The sequence below is a fragment of the Eleutherodactylus coqui genome, chromosome 9, assembly GCF_035609145.1.
Source record: "Eleutherodactylus coqui strain aEleCoq1 chromosome 9, aEleCoq1.hap1, whole genome shotgun sequence".
Classification (NCBI taxonomy): domain Eukaryota; kingdom Metazoa; phylum Chordata; class Amphibia; order Anura; family Eleutherodactylidae; genus Eleutherodactylus; species Eleutherodactylus coqui.
In genome coordinates this window covers 155,993,361-156,007,128 of record NC_089845.1, presented here as the reverse complement: position 1 = coordinate 156,007,128, position 13,768 = coordinate 155,993,361, and the positions used below count along the sequence as shown (strand labels likewise).

The window sequence follows — 13,768 nt, the reverse complement described above, 5'->3', positions numbered from 1 at the left end:
GGCTTCCATTGACTTCGACAGAAGCCGTCCACGCAGAATCCGCGCAAAAATAGAACATGCTTTGATTTCTCCTCTGCGAGCGGAAAATCGCAATCGATTTCCGATCATGTGGAGGAAAAAGCGTTTTTCCATAGCACTCTATGGCGGTATTGGCTGTGGGGTCCGCAGGCGGACGATCGCTCCTGATTCCACAATTTATATCCGCCGGAGTGCATTCGCCCTAGTGGCTGCTCCTGTTGTGGGGTCACCCAGGCTAATAATTAGGTAGGTGGTCACAGGGCACTGTGGGGGTTGTTGTGGAGCCACTAGAGCTGGCTCTGATCTCAGTGATCTGCAGGCACGCAGGGGTTAATGATCTCTGAGCTCAGCGGCAATTACAGGCAGCGGAAGATTCCATTTGTATCCGGGAGAGGGGTGACTGAAATAGAAGTCATTACGGCGATCAAAAAGAATAAAGCTAAAGCCGCCGCCACCTCCCCGTCTATTATACGGCTATTACAGCACAGGGACAAGGTCTTGTTGGAGTACTGAGGCGGTGACTTCCTGTGCTGCCCTCCCCCCTCGGCTGAGTTGGTACATTCCCCCGGTGACTGTCATTCATCAGGCAGGACGCGCTGCGGTTCAGGTCAGACGCCTCCACTGTGCGGCCGGATGGGGGGCGCGGGGTCGGGGGCTTCACCCGCTGACTGCACTGCGCACTACAAGTTAGCGCTTAGTGGTGGGCAAGCTGAAGAACTACAAATCCCAGCATGTCTCTGTACCCTCGTGCATGCTGGGAGTTGTAGTCTGACTTTTATTGCCATGGTGATCCCTGGGCCCCCCAGTGCTCTGCAGGTTATGGGGGGTGTATACTTTCTGCTGCTTTGGGCACCTGCTGGGGTCATGTTAGGGGCCCCGCTGTTACCTGGGCCCCTGCGGATGACAGCGGTCTACAGTGCTGGCTGCAGCATTCGCGTACGCTTCTGTATGCCGGATGGAAATGTTGCATCCTTTCCAATCGGCAGGGAGTTTTATTGTGGCCCCTGATATGAGCCGGACGTGAGGGGCCCCTGTAATGTGGGAGGGGCTAGCTGTGGCGCCGACCTGCGGCTCTAGCGATGGCCGAGAGTTGTTGCAATAAGTTGGGGTCTGCTGATCTGCAGGGGGCGCATCGCAGTAACATGGGGTCCGAGATGCCAAACCATCCGCCCCCTACCGCCTGTAGAAGGGGCGGAGTTGTGGAGTAACGTGGCTGCAGAATTATGGCTTTTCTAGATGGTTTCCGAGGTCTGCAGAGGAGCTGTGTACGCCAAACGGTAGACGCAAGCAGTCTCAGAAAACCGCGGTAAAACGTATGCGTGCAATTAATGCGGTGCGCTGCGTGGGAAGCGCCATTGCTGGTAGGATAAAGCTAGTTATTACGCGCGCAAAACCCACGATAAACACCGGTAACGTGAGAGCGGCCTGAGGTGGGGGGGAGAAGCGGTGGTAGGGGGGGAGGGATGGCCGAAAATGGTCGGGTTTCCTACAGCGGAAGATTCGCACCAAAATCTGCATTAAAAAGCGTCAAATTCCAATCCGCTGTGGAAAAACTGCACCGCTCTCTGCTCCGTGTGACTCTACCCGGAGACCGGCGGCACGCGAACGGGTCGCATCCTGCATGTGGGAGCCCTGCGCTCGCGCATTTTTACCGCAAGGCACCGCTTCACCCGTTGGAGCTGCGGTTGTAAACTACATTGCACGCAGTTTTCAGACCCCTTTTGAGGGAAGTTAACACGCACATGAAAACCGCGGCAGAGCTGCAGTAAGATCGCACTACAAGCGCCACATGGATGCCCCGCCTATTATAGCCCTACGGGCATCTTTAGCGCTTCTGGCCGGAGCTTTCCTGATTTACACGCTAAACATACATAAAAAAGCAATGTGAACAAGCTCTTAAACTCCGTGTGATGCCGAGTGCCTGTATGATTCCCTGCAGCTCTGGGTGTGACTGGAGTACGAGGTGTTATCGGGGCACATGGGGGCGGCGTATCTTTATTACCCTGATAGACAATGACCCGCCAGGCGAAGATCAGATTCTGCCCGCATGACCCACGTCATTGGAGCGAGAGTGTGAAGATATACGCTCTTGTGAACCAACCTATTGAGATCGGTGGGTTCCATTCACTGCATGTTACTCGTGCCAAATTTGTGCGTGTAAAACGCTGCACAGATACACGCGTGTGAGCGCGCCCTTACAGGTCACGTATTTTTCCTGCCTGACACTGTTTATGCAGCGCGGGCTCCCATAGGAAACAGGATGCCAAAAACACACGGGGAAATTTACTGACCCTGGCGGGTTAAATGGCAGTCTAAGTACACCGTGAGCGGAAGTGAGCTGCGCCAAAGTTATTAAGACCTTACGCCTCTTAGTAAATGTTGGGCGCGTCTGTCCAGTCTGTGTGTGTAATGTTCCACTATAATTTGCACCATATTCTAGCACAAATTATAGTAATTCTCCCAAGTCCCACCCCCTTCTCTAAGCTCCACCCAGAGCGCAAAAAGGTAAAGAATTTGCCCTTGTAACGCCAGAAAGCCGATGTATATCGCTACGTGAATTCCCTTCACAGATTTCATTTGGACTTCAGAGCGGAATCTGCGTGAATGTCACGCCGTGTGACCGTTCCTGTAGAGTCGGGGGGATTCGCTTCTGTCGCCTGTATGTTGTAGCAGGGACGCCCCATGTAAGGAGAAGTGTTCCTGGCGGCCATATTACCATTCTGCGCTGCTTCCTCCTCGGCCTTCTTCACACTGAAGGGAATTGCCTGATTACCACATCCTGAGTGGTTTGCTGGCCGCCATCTTGCTCTCCTGGAGGTGGTGGAGGTGGGTATGACGCCCTCCTGCCCTCCATCGCTATCAGTGACAGCCCTGGCTGCATGTGGTGGAGTCACCCAGTGGCCATGTCTGCTGTTGCTTAGCAACTCCTCAGGCCTCTGCCGGTGACTAGTAGGGACCCTACAGACTGATTCTCTGTGCTGCGGGGGCTGCAATGTATTTTGGCGTTCCCCTGTAGTCAGTCGTGTAACAGGAGAGGTAAGGCGAGTCGCTGTGGGGGGGAGGTGAGCGGTCGGCCATTGTTCCGGGCATTACGATCCCCTGGTGCTGCCGGCCGGCGTCTCGTCTGCTGTAAGCCCCGCCGCGCAGGCCGCTGCTCGGAATTCATCTTTAGTCTCCAGGGTCGTCATAAAGATGATGGATGGCGGTGAAGTCAACTCTTCTGTCATAAGTGATTTCCATCCGGACGGCGGCGATCTCAGAAGACACGGCCAGCTTATTCTCCTCACTTCCCCTTGATATTTGAGAGCCTAGACAAGATGTACTCGGCTTGGGGCCCCGAGGGCCACTTGCGGGCTGTGATGGCGCTGTGTGCCGCCCGAACCATCTGGGCACAAATGTCTGTCTGTTGCTGCTCACATGTGGTTTTCATGCCACATAGATGCTGCGATGAGCGGCTCAGGTAAGTACCAGCGGTGCACCACGCTGCCCTCTCCGGGTCCCCCATGTTGTCGGGGAGCGGGGGCCCGTGGCACTCCAGGAAGCCGTATATGAGGTGGGGCTTGTTGACACGGTCATTAGCATTTCAGCCATGTAAATACACCACGTGTCTGCACAGCCAGAATGCGCTTACGCCCGCGTATGTCGCCAGCCCCAGCATGTGTTTATGTGCGCAACTGCACTGCGTGTTTGGGCGCACAAAAAATACGTACAAAATCACATTGACTTTGTGTGTATATATGCAGCGAACACGCGGGTTTCTGCGTATGTCGTGCACATTTATGCAAGCCCACGTATTATTTCATGCGATCGTATATCACGTGAAAATAAACGCTTAGGGGAATGAACTCTAGGAAATGAATGGGTTCGATTCTTTGGCTCCGGTCCCAGGCCCGCTCCATACACAGTGGATGTCGGCCATCTTTGACAGATGCGATTGGAGATATTATTCATCCTGGATGTTGGCACTTTAAATGCCATTGACAACAGCATTTAGATGCCCCAACTGGGGCTGTGACGTCCCGAACAGCGGAGTCAACTACATGATTCTCTACTCCGAGTAAACCGGGAACCTTAGAGAAAGGACGCCAGTGTATTGCATGTTCCTGACCATGAAGTGCGCCAAAAGGGGTTGTGTCTTCTAGTAGAGAGACGTATGGCGGCATCCTTCACCAGGGAGATTCTGTTCCTTACCAATAAGCCCTATGTCTAAATCAGGCCAGAGTGGTGCCATCTTGGTAATCAGGCCAGAGTGGTGCCATCTTGGTATTCTGGCCACGTGCTGCGCCCCGTGGTCGATCATCTAAGAGGGCAGATTGCCTAATCTCCATATTGTTGCTCTTGTGTTTTTCCACTCTCACGAGTCATGGCCTGTCACTAGGATCATCGCTTGTTGGCATTGATGGTCCGATTGTCCCCAGAATGGACGTTGTGTTGTTACTTTCATCCTTTTTTATCCTGTTTTTCCCAGTTACTATATAGGGCAGACAGCCAAATCCCGGTGTTCAGTGACCGGAGTGGCCAGTTGGACGTTTCTGGAATTGGTCCAGTGTCCTTTTTAGCTTAGGGACATGCCATCACATCAGACCTGTGTAGATGTACAGAGCAGAGAGCGAACTCCAGGGAGGAGGGGCTTGTGCTTATTAGCGGGGATGGGGCGGGTCTTACGGACGTCCACCACCGAGGGGCAGAGTGTGCCTTTACAGTGGAGCTCTGTGAATTATGTATTTGACTGCAGTTGTGGCGTTCCTGGGTTATTCTGTGTTGGTGTTTTTGTAACTGCAGTGATAGTTTACTTGTTGTTGGGTGTTTTCTGTTGTTGGGGTTATTTTTGTTTTTCAGCTGCTATTTGCCTCCATTTTAAATATGTCCAGCAGTCATTGGAGTCCTGGCTCTACTGTAGTAATATATATGTACAGTATATATACATTCATTAAAGGGGTTGTGCCAAGTTATGAAGTTATCTCCTTTCCACAGGACAGGGAAAAAATTTATTTGGACTTATGGGACTACCACCAATCCTGAGAAAGAGGGTCTGGTCGGTCCCCGAGTGAATGGGATGGAGGTTGTGCAAGCATGCCGCTTCTTCATTAACTTCAAGGACAGCAACAGAGATTACGGAGCTTTAACTGAAATGAATGGAGAAGCAAAAGGCCTGTTCAACCTACGCTTCATTCACTTCGAGCCCAACTGCATTTCCTTTCTTGGTGGGGGGCCCAGCAATTGGTTACAGGCCCGAAGCCTGAGGCTGCACTACTGAGACATTCTGATGAGCACAGGCTCCCTGTCATGGAGACCTTGTGTAGATCCAGTTCACCATCTTCATCAATCTCTACATCTTTTATATGTGTGGCCATTGATATAAGGGGTGATGGGAATTTGTACAAGGTCTCCGTGACACATTAGAGCCCCTTTTTCTTCCACTTAGGGGAGCTCTAGATCATGGACCACTGCCAATAACATCTTCTAATTGGCTTCCATATCCTGTCTTCTCCCGCAGGTCCTCCATTGTCGATTCCGTACTTTTTGGCCTCTAACACCACAAATCTGAGGTCATGTGGATGGCGGTGTTGTTCCTGGCCCTTACTACGGTCTTGTTCTCCCTGCTGGACGTCTGGTATTTTATCCGAGCGTTCCTTGCCGTGTTGAGGGCGCGTCTGCAGCCGGTGGTGAAGGACCTACTGAAGGAGCACTCGTTCTCAGGTCTGGTTCTTCCTCATGACCTGGACTTCCTCCTGCACATGAACAACTCTCGCTACCTCCGGGAGGCAGACTTCGCCCGGCTCTCCTATTTTACTCGCAGTGGACTTTTTGGGGCCATTCACTCCATGGGTGCAGGGATGGTGATGGCGGCCTGCACCATCCGGTACCGGCGCTCGCTTCGCTTGCTAGAGGCCTTTGAGATACGCACACGTCTACTCTGCTGGGATGAGAAGGCCTTCTACGTTGAGCAACGATTCGTGGCCCCCAGAGACGGATTTGTCTGCGCTATTCTGCTAAGCCGACAACACATCATAGGGAACTGCCCCGACAAAGTGGTGCAGACCATGTGCAAGAGAAAGGTGAGCTGAAGTGTAATGCTCTGCCGGGGGCCACATTATATGGCAAAGTTCCAAAAGGGAAAGCAAGGCCTATTTACCGTGTTTTCCCGAAAATAAGCCCTAACATGTTTCAGGGGAGGGGGCGCTTAAAATATAAGACCTAGCCCAAAAATAAACCCTAGTAAGATTACATTTTTTATAAAAATAAAAGCAATACATTACCTAGCAGGCACGGTCCAGGTCCTGCTGCTGCTCTCCGGAGCTCCGGCGTGCTTGCTTCAGTCCTCGGCCGCCGATAGAAGATCGCTTCCTGGTTACGTGATTCATAAATCCCACCTCTAGTAAGCGATGGCTGTGATTGGTTCATCGAGCGCTGCATTGATTGGCTGCGTAATGCTCAAAGAACCAATCACAGCCATTGCTTTATGGAGGCGGGGTTTATGAATTGGCTGAGTTGCTGCTTCGTCATAAATCCTGCCGCCACACCGTGATGGTTGTGATTGGTTCTCAAGCGCTGCTCAACCAATTAAGCAGCACTCGATGAACCAATCACAGCCATCACATTGGTTCATCGAGCGCTGCATTATTTGGCATGAATCCTGTAACCAGGAAGTGATCATCTGTCGGCGGCCGAGGACTGCAGCAAGCGTGCTGGAGCTCCGGACAGCAGCCGGAGGACCCGACTCAGCCTGCTATGTAAGTATAATAAGACCTAGCACCTCTTTTGGGGCAAAAATTAATATAAGACAGGGTATTATTTTCGGGAAACCGGTAAAACCAACATGATACAGCTCAACCCTAGGGTTTATATTGGTGAAATTGTGTGTAGTATGGGTGAAGCACTGCAATATGGACCCTAAAATGCTACTGTAATCTGGCCATCTACTTCTCTTGGACCCATCTTGAGTTGGATCACATACTACAGTTGTAAATAGAGATGAGCGAGCGTACTCGGAAAAGCACTACTCGCTCGAGTAATTTGCTTTATCCGAGTATCGCTGTGCTCGTCCCTGAAGATTCGGCTGTGGGCACGGAGCGGGGAGCTGCAGGGGAGAGCGGGGAGGAACGGAGGGGAGATCTTTCTCTCCCTCTCTCCCACCCGCTCTCCCCTGCTCCCCGCTGCGACTCACCTGTCAGCCGCAGCGGCACCCGAATCTTCAGGGACGAGCACAGCGATACTCGGATAAAGCACATTACTCGAGCGAGTAGTGCTTATCCGAGTACGCTCGCTCATCTCTAGTTGTAACTTATCAGGTTGCAGGACCTGCTGGTTCAGTGTCTGCACAGACCAGGATCTATAAGTCTAGTATGGCAGGCTGAATTGTGATTTCAGCTCTGGATGGGACATAAGAATAAGATATGCTGGATAAGACTCTGGATCCGCAAAAGAGATGTAAATTGACCGCTTACCAATGAGCAGGTAAATTTACAGCGCTAATCAGGTGTCATTCTATAGTGATGAGCCGAGCCTACTGCATACACGGCAGGTGTCGGCTGTCTTTAACAGTCAACACCTCGGTGTAACGGTCAGGATTGGAGATAATTCAGATCCCGGACTAGAACCCCTTAGATGCTGCATTGACACCATTATTTAAATGGTTCGATGTCGGGAGGGGGCCTCCTCTGTTCCCTGAACAGCACCCCTCCCATGAGATTGCAGAATGCCGTTCAGTTACCACGTTACCGCTTCATGAAGGCCCTAAACTCCCCCCCCCCCCCACACTCCTAAAAGAAAACAAAAAAACAGATTTTCCATTTCACCTCATTTAGAATTTTTTCTAATACATTATATGGTACTCCTGTAAAAAGCAAACCCTCACAACTACGTCATCGGAAAAATAAAAAAGGTTGACATTTTTTGAAAAGTTGGAAGGGAAAAATGAAAAAGGGCCCCAGTGGGAAGGGGTTACAGTAATTCATTGCTACAGCATAGATGAGGAAATAATTTGTATTCATATACTTAAAGGCCTCCATAAATGTAAGAAAGACCTATAGATCTGAATTTGAGAATAGAATGCTAGAACTGCAGTTAAGACTGACACACCTCTAAGAGAAGGACCCTGTTTCTGTTTGGGGAATCCGTCAGCTGCTGTCAAGGACCCTCCGAGAGAAGTCTCCTAGTGTGTTAAATAACGCTGTGCGAGCGCTCTCTAAGGCCATCTTCACACATGCTGCAAATTATGTGGCGTTTTCCCTAGTGGGTGTGTGTGTGCGCAACAGGCTCGACAGTTGAGCCCACCACATACACGGCGGATGTCAGCCATCTTTGACAGCTGAAACCCACTGACAATGGCTGTATTCAGCACAGCTGTTAACCCTTTAAATGTCACTGTCAGTTCTGACAGCGGCATTTAAACATCCTGATTGGTGTCCGGGATCCCGAATGGCACCTCTGCTGTGCAATGGCAGGGTGCTGTTCGGTTGTCATGGCAGCATGGGGCTTATGAAGGCCCCCACAGCTGCCGTGAATGATTGCCTGTGGCACACCCTGATACACCGCCTGTAAAAAGGCAGTATAATGTACTGCAGTAGTATTACATTATACTGTGTGAGCGATCAAATGATTTGCACCAAAAAAAAAAGTTTAAAAAAAGTTTTTATTAGAAAATAAAAGTTGATGGTTAAAGAAAACCTTTCATTTCATTTACAGTCACTTCATCAAAAAATGAAAAAATTGAAATTCGGTATCTCTACACCTGCAAAAGTCCTGATTCTTAAAATAATATTAATCCGTCACGTTGAACACAGTCAGAAAATAATATATGCAATACCAGAATTGCGCTTTTTGGTCACCACATATTCAAGAAAATATAAAAAGTGATGAAAAAGTCATATATACCCCAACATGGTATTTAAAAAAAAATGGCAGGAAAAAGCCTTTTTTTTTTTTTTAGTCGTTCTGTATTTTACTAAACTATATAAATATTATCCCCATGATGGCGCGAAGTCACAAAATAAAATTCACGTCATTCTTACTGCATTGTAAAAGCAAATGCTTACTAAAAATCGTGCAACTTTTTCCCATTTCTCTCCACTTTTTTACAGTTTTCCAGTACATTATATTGTTAAATGGTACCATTGAAAACTGCAACTCATCCCCCAAAATAACAACCCCCCCCCCTCCCCCATGTGGGCTTGTCACCAGAAAAATAAAAGGCCTGTGATTTTTTTTGAAAGTAAGGAGGAAAAAAAGAAAATGAAAAAACAAAAGAGGCCGCAATGGGAAGGGGTTAAAAACAATCGACAACTTTTCTGGTGGGGTTCACTTTCAGCCATGAACAGTTGGGGAGGCTCCTCCCTGGGGTGCAGTAGATCCTCGTTGACTTCCCATGTGTGATATTTCCGCAGGTGGAATCCCCGGAGTTCCCCGATGAGGTCATGCACTGGATCGACTACAATGACAACAGCAGCCAGAAGCTGCGAGCCGAGAGTGGGGTCTCCAACAACTCTAAGGACGAGTAACGTAGCTGCCGGGTAGCTGCCCCCCGTACGCCGCACCTGCATAGACCAGTGCAACTATTAGGATTAGGATTGTCACCCAGGTCTAGAGTGTTAGCCCCTCTGCTCCAGAAATGTATGATAGCTGCTGTACCATTTCTGTCCGTGGCCCTCAGGTAGAACGACGTCCGCTTTCTAAGGGGTTCTGTGCAATACTGGGGGGAGGAATGAAGAGCGAAGCGTGTCTTCAGGTGCGATACGAAGGAATGTCCTCAGTGTTATTTTATATTGTGCGTTTTATTTATTTTGATCATTTGTGTATTTATTTGGTCACGATGCATGCGGAAACGCAAGTGTGTGTATATAGATCTACTGTGCAGTAACTGTAGAACATGAGGACCGTCCATACTTACGCCCATTCAAAAATGGGGTTTTCAGTAATGGGGCAGTATGGAAGTTTAAGGGTTTTCTTACTATCTGGGGCTATGGCTGAAGTCAATGATGGGGGCAGGTAAAGCCAGACTTGTTTAGGGAATGGCGTAACACCATCATCTATGGAGGCAGGGACTGGGAGACTTATGGGACAACCCCACTCCGTATTACATATGAGGTCGTCCCCTCATTGTCAGGGATGCTGCTGAGCAAAAATGGGGGTGTCCAAAATGGAGAGCCCCTTTACCAAAGAATATGCCCACCTGAAAGGAAGCTCCATAGTCCAAGATACAGCCCGCATCTGGCACAGGAGAAGTGACTGTATGCTCACCGAGTTGCAGAATGTTACTCCATCTTATACCAATGTTTAATTCCATCAGGTCTTTTACTCCAGTCACTTCCAGAGCTGCATTTACATTTTTGCTGCCTTGCTGTTAACTCTCAGGTTGCAGGATATACCATCTTGTTACTTCTACTTCTCACTGCTGCTTCAGTGTCTGAACAGATCAGCTCAACAATCCAAGTGGCAGCTAGCAGAATTATGCATACAGCTCCCAGGTTGCCGGACCGGTGCGGCGCCCTCTTCTGGTTCAGTGTCTGTGTAAACTCTGCTCTGCTGCCGTTCTGTTTATACCGCTGTCGTAAAATAAAACGTAATTTTCAGAATGTTTTCCAGAAAGTTGTTTTGTTGGCAAAGTGGATGGCAGGTAACAGAATTCTGAATGCAGCCCTGGAGGTGGCTGAAGTGTAAGGCATCATATATAACAGTTGTTATATACAGTTGACTGGAATATAGAACCTGAAATCTAGATGTTTGTCTGCGGCTATAGATGTCACTAAAGTATAAGACTTTGTACAGCTCTGGGGGTGTCTGGAGTTTGGAACTTGATATAGCTGTAGAATTATGAATGCAGCTCTGGTTGTGACTGCAGGATCTGGCATGATCTGGATGCACAGTGGTGGACTGTGACTTTAAGTCTGTAGGTTTCTGGAACATCTCCGGGTCTTGCACCATTTGTCTTGGTTGTAAATCCAGGGTTTGACTGTACAGAGTCCATTATTGGCCATTTCTCCGGCTCCGCTCCCCGCTTCTTGTCCTCGCTGTGAAGTTCAGGATTGCTGATAAATCAGATAATTGCAGGAAATCGCCGGGTGCCCTCAGACTTTGTTTCATTGTGGAACAAAGTCCTCCAAAATCATCGAGCCGGCATCATACATTTTAGTGCATATTCTTTTTGACTGTACATGGCTCACTAAGGGCTCATGTCCGCAGCGGATTTTAACTCTTCTCCTGCCCGCGGATCCGCACCCCATAGGGATGCATTGACCACCCGCGGGTAGATAAATACTCGCGGATGGTCAATAAAAGTGATTTTTAAAAAAATGGAGCATGAAAAAATCTGGACCATGCTCCATTTTCGTGCAGGTCTCCCGCGGGGACGGCTCCCGCGGGCTTCTATTGAAGCCTATGGAAGCCGTCCAGATCCACGGGAGACCTAAAATAAGAATATACTCACCCGCTCCGGATGTTCCCTTCGCCGCGGCTTCATCTTCTCTCCGTCGCGGACGGATCTTTTTTCTTCGGGCCGGCGCATGCGCGCGGCACGCAACCGACGTGCCGTGCACATCCGCCGGGCCGAAAAAAGAAGATCCGGCCGCAACGGAGAGAAGATGAAGCCACGGCGAAGGGAAGATCCGGAGGGTGCGAGAGGTGAGTTTATTCTTCTTTTCAGCGCTCATGTCCGCGGGGCAGGAGGGACCTGCTACGGATTCTACATGGAGAATCCGTAGCAGGCCTGATTTTCCCCGTGGACATGAGGCCTAATACTGCCTGATATCAGAGCTGCCAAGTGTCACCCGGCGATTTCCTGCAATTATCTCTGCTTTATCAGCAATTCCAAACTTCACAGTAAGGACAAGAAGAGGTGGAGCGGAGCTGGCGAAATGTCTAATATGTAAAGAATATATACAATAAGGGAAGGTGAAGGCACTATATACATTACTTACCCTGTACTGATCCTGTATTATACTCCAGAGCTGCACTCACTATTCTGCTGGTGGAGTCACTGTGTACATACATTACTTATCCTGTACTGATCCTGAGTTACATCCTGTATTATACTCCAGAGCTGCACTCACTATTCTGCTGGTGGAGTCACTGTGTGCATACATTACTTATCCTGTACTGATCCTGAGTTACATCCTGTATTATACTCCAGAGCTGCACTCACTATTCTGCTGGTGGAGTCACTGTGTACATACATTACTTATCCTGTACTGATCCTGAGTTACATCCTGTATTATACTCCAGAGCTGCACTCACTATTCTGCTGGTGGAGTCACTGTGTACATACATTACTTATCCTGTACTGCTCCTGAGTTACATCCTGTATTATACTCACTATCAGTACAGGATAAGTAATGTATGTACACAGTGACTCCACCAGCAGAATAGTGAGTACAGCTCTGGAGTATAATACAGGATGTAACTCACTATCAGTACAGGATAAGTAGTGTATGTACACAGTGACTCCACCAGCCGAATAGTGAGTGCAGCTCTGGAGTATAATACAAGATGTAACTCAGGATCAGTACAGGATAAGTAATGTATGTACACAGTGACTCCACCAGCAGAATAGTGAGTACAGCTCTGGAGCATAATACAGGATGTAACTCAGGAGCAGTACAGGATAAGTAATGTATGTACACAGTGACTCCACCAGCAGAATAGTGAGTGCAGCTCTGAAGTATAATATAATATGTAATGTATTTCCAAAGGGACTCCATTTCTCTCTAAAAGGAAGCTGTATTTTTCTATCTTAATCTCCCATAATAAGTGTTTCGGGCTCCTTAACAGCAGTACCTTTTGCTCAGCAGCAACCTAAGTGTGTGGGGGAGGGGAGGTGACAACACCAGATCTGTGTGTTTTTATGGAGATCTGGAGTTGTCGCTCCCCTTCATTAGCAGGACTGGCACTGTATGTATATTGGTGCCAGTCCCCCACCTGGTCCCAGTTGTAGAATATGATGGTCAGTACCGCGTGCGTTATCGTTGACCTCTTGTGATAACAAAAACGTCCATAGCTCAAAACCAATTGTCACCAAACCTTCTAAAGACCTTAAACTGAGGGTCGACTTCTGCCTTATTCCTACCTGCACTGATACGAGTGGCGTCGAGCCGTTCCCCCTCCACCGATGTGGTGAACCTTCATCATTTTACCCTGTATGGAAGGTCTCCTTGGACCACTATGGAGTTTCTGTTCACTCTGGACCAGCAGGAATCACATTTTAAGGTGCACAAATTGGCGCCAGCCGCCACTTCACGAGCACAAACCCCGTAAGGGAACTTCTATTTCAGCATTTTTATGTTCTGATTGATAGGTTTTGCGATAGATAATACAGCATGAGGAGTTAGTCGCCGACCAGTAGCCCCATGTGGGCCCCCCGGACCTGTACCCACCCAATCATCCCTGCACGTTACACTCCCACCTCCGTACACCTCACGCCCGGGGATCTACTTGAAGGTCCAAAGTGGCAGCTGATACTTTGTATCACATTTCTTAAAGGGCAACTCCACCCATATTACATTTTTTTGAAAACTAGGAAAAAAATTCTGCAGCCCCAGATGGGTAACAAAATTGGTTTTACTTTTACTTTTTGCTTATTTCTGCTGCTGTTGTCAATGCTGGTTGCTAGGGATCCTCTGTGGGATCCACTGCCGAGCAACCGTAGTCAGGTAAGTTATCAGGCACCATGCCCATAGCAACCAGACTGGCTCAGGTCTTTAGCCCATGGTAGAAGTGTTAATGAACTGGTGGCACAGAGGGGACAGGGGGCTCTGAG

General features: G+C 49.0%; 1 protein-coding gene across 1 annotated transcript; it reads left to right on the top strand.

Moving 5' to 3' along the window:
* Nucleotides 1-585: 585 nt before the first annotated feature.
* On the top strand, nt 586-11,274 carry THEM6 (thioesterase superfamily member 6). Its single transcript, XM_066578719.1, has 3 exons — nt 586-625; nt 5,516-6,077; nt 9,405-11,274. Exons 2-3 carry the CDS (start codon nt 5,571-5,573, stop codon nt 9,516-9,518), a joined length of 621 nt encoding a protein of 206 aa, XP_066434816.1. The 5' UTR covers nt 586-625; nt 5,516-5,570; the 3' UTR covers nt 9,519-11,274.
* The last annotated feature ends 2,494 nt before the right edge of the window (nt 11,275-13,768 follow it).

Excerpts from the sequence above, each read along its gene's own strand:
- THEM6 (XM_066578719.1), top strand. The coding sequence starts at position 5,571 with ATGTGGATGGCGGTGTTGTTCCTGGCCCTTACTACGGTCTTGTTCTCC. Across the intron at positions 6,078-9,404 it reads AGACCATGTGCAAGAGAAAG|GTGGAATCCCCGGAGTTCCC; the intron begins GTGAGCTGAAGT and ends ATATTTCCGCAG.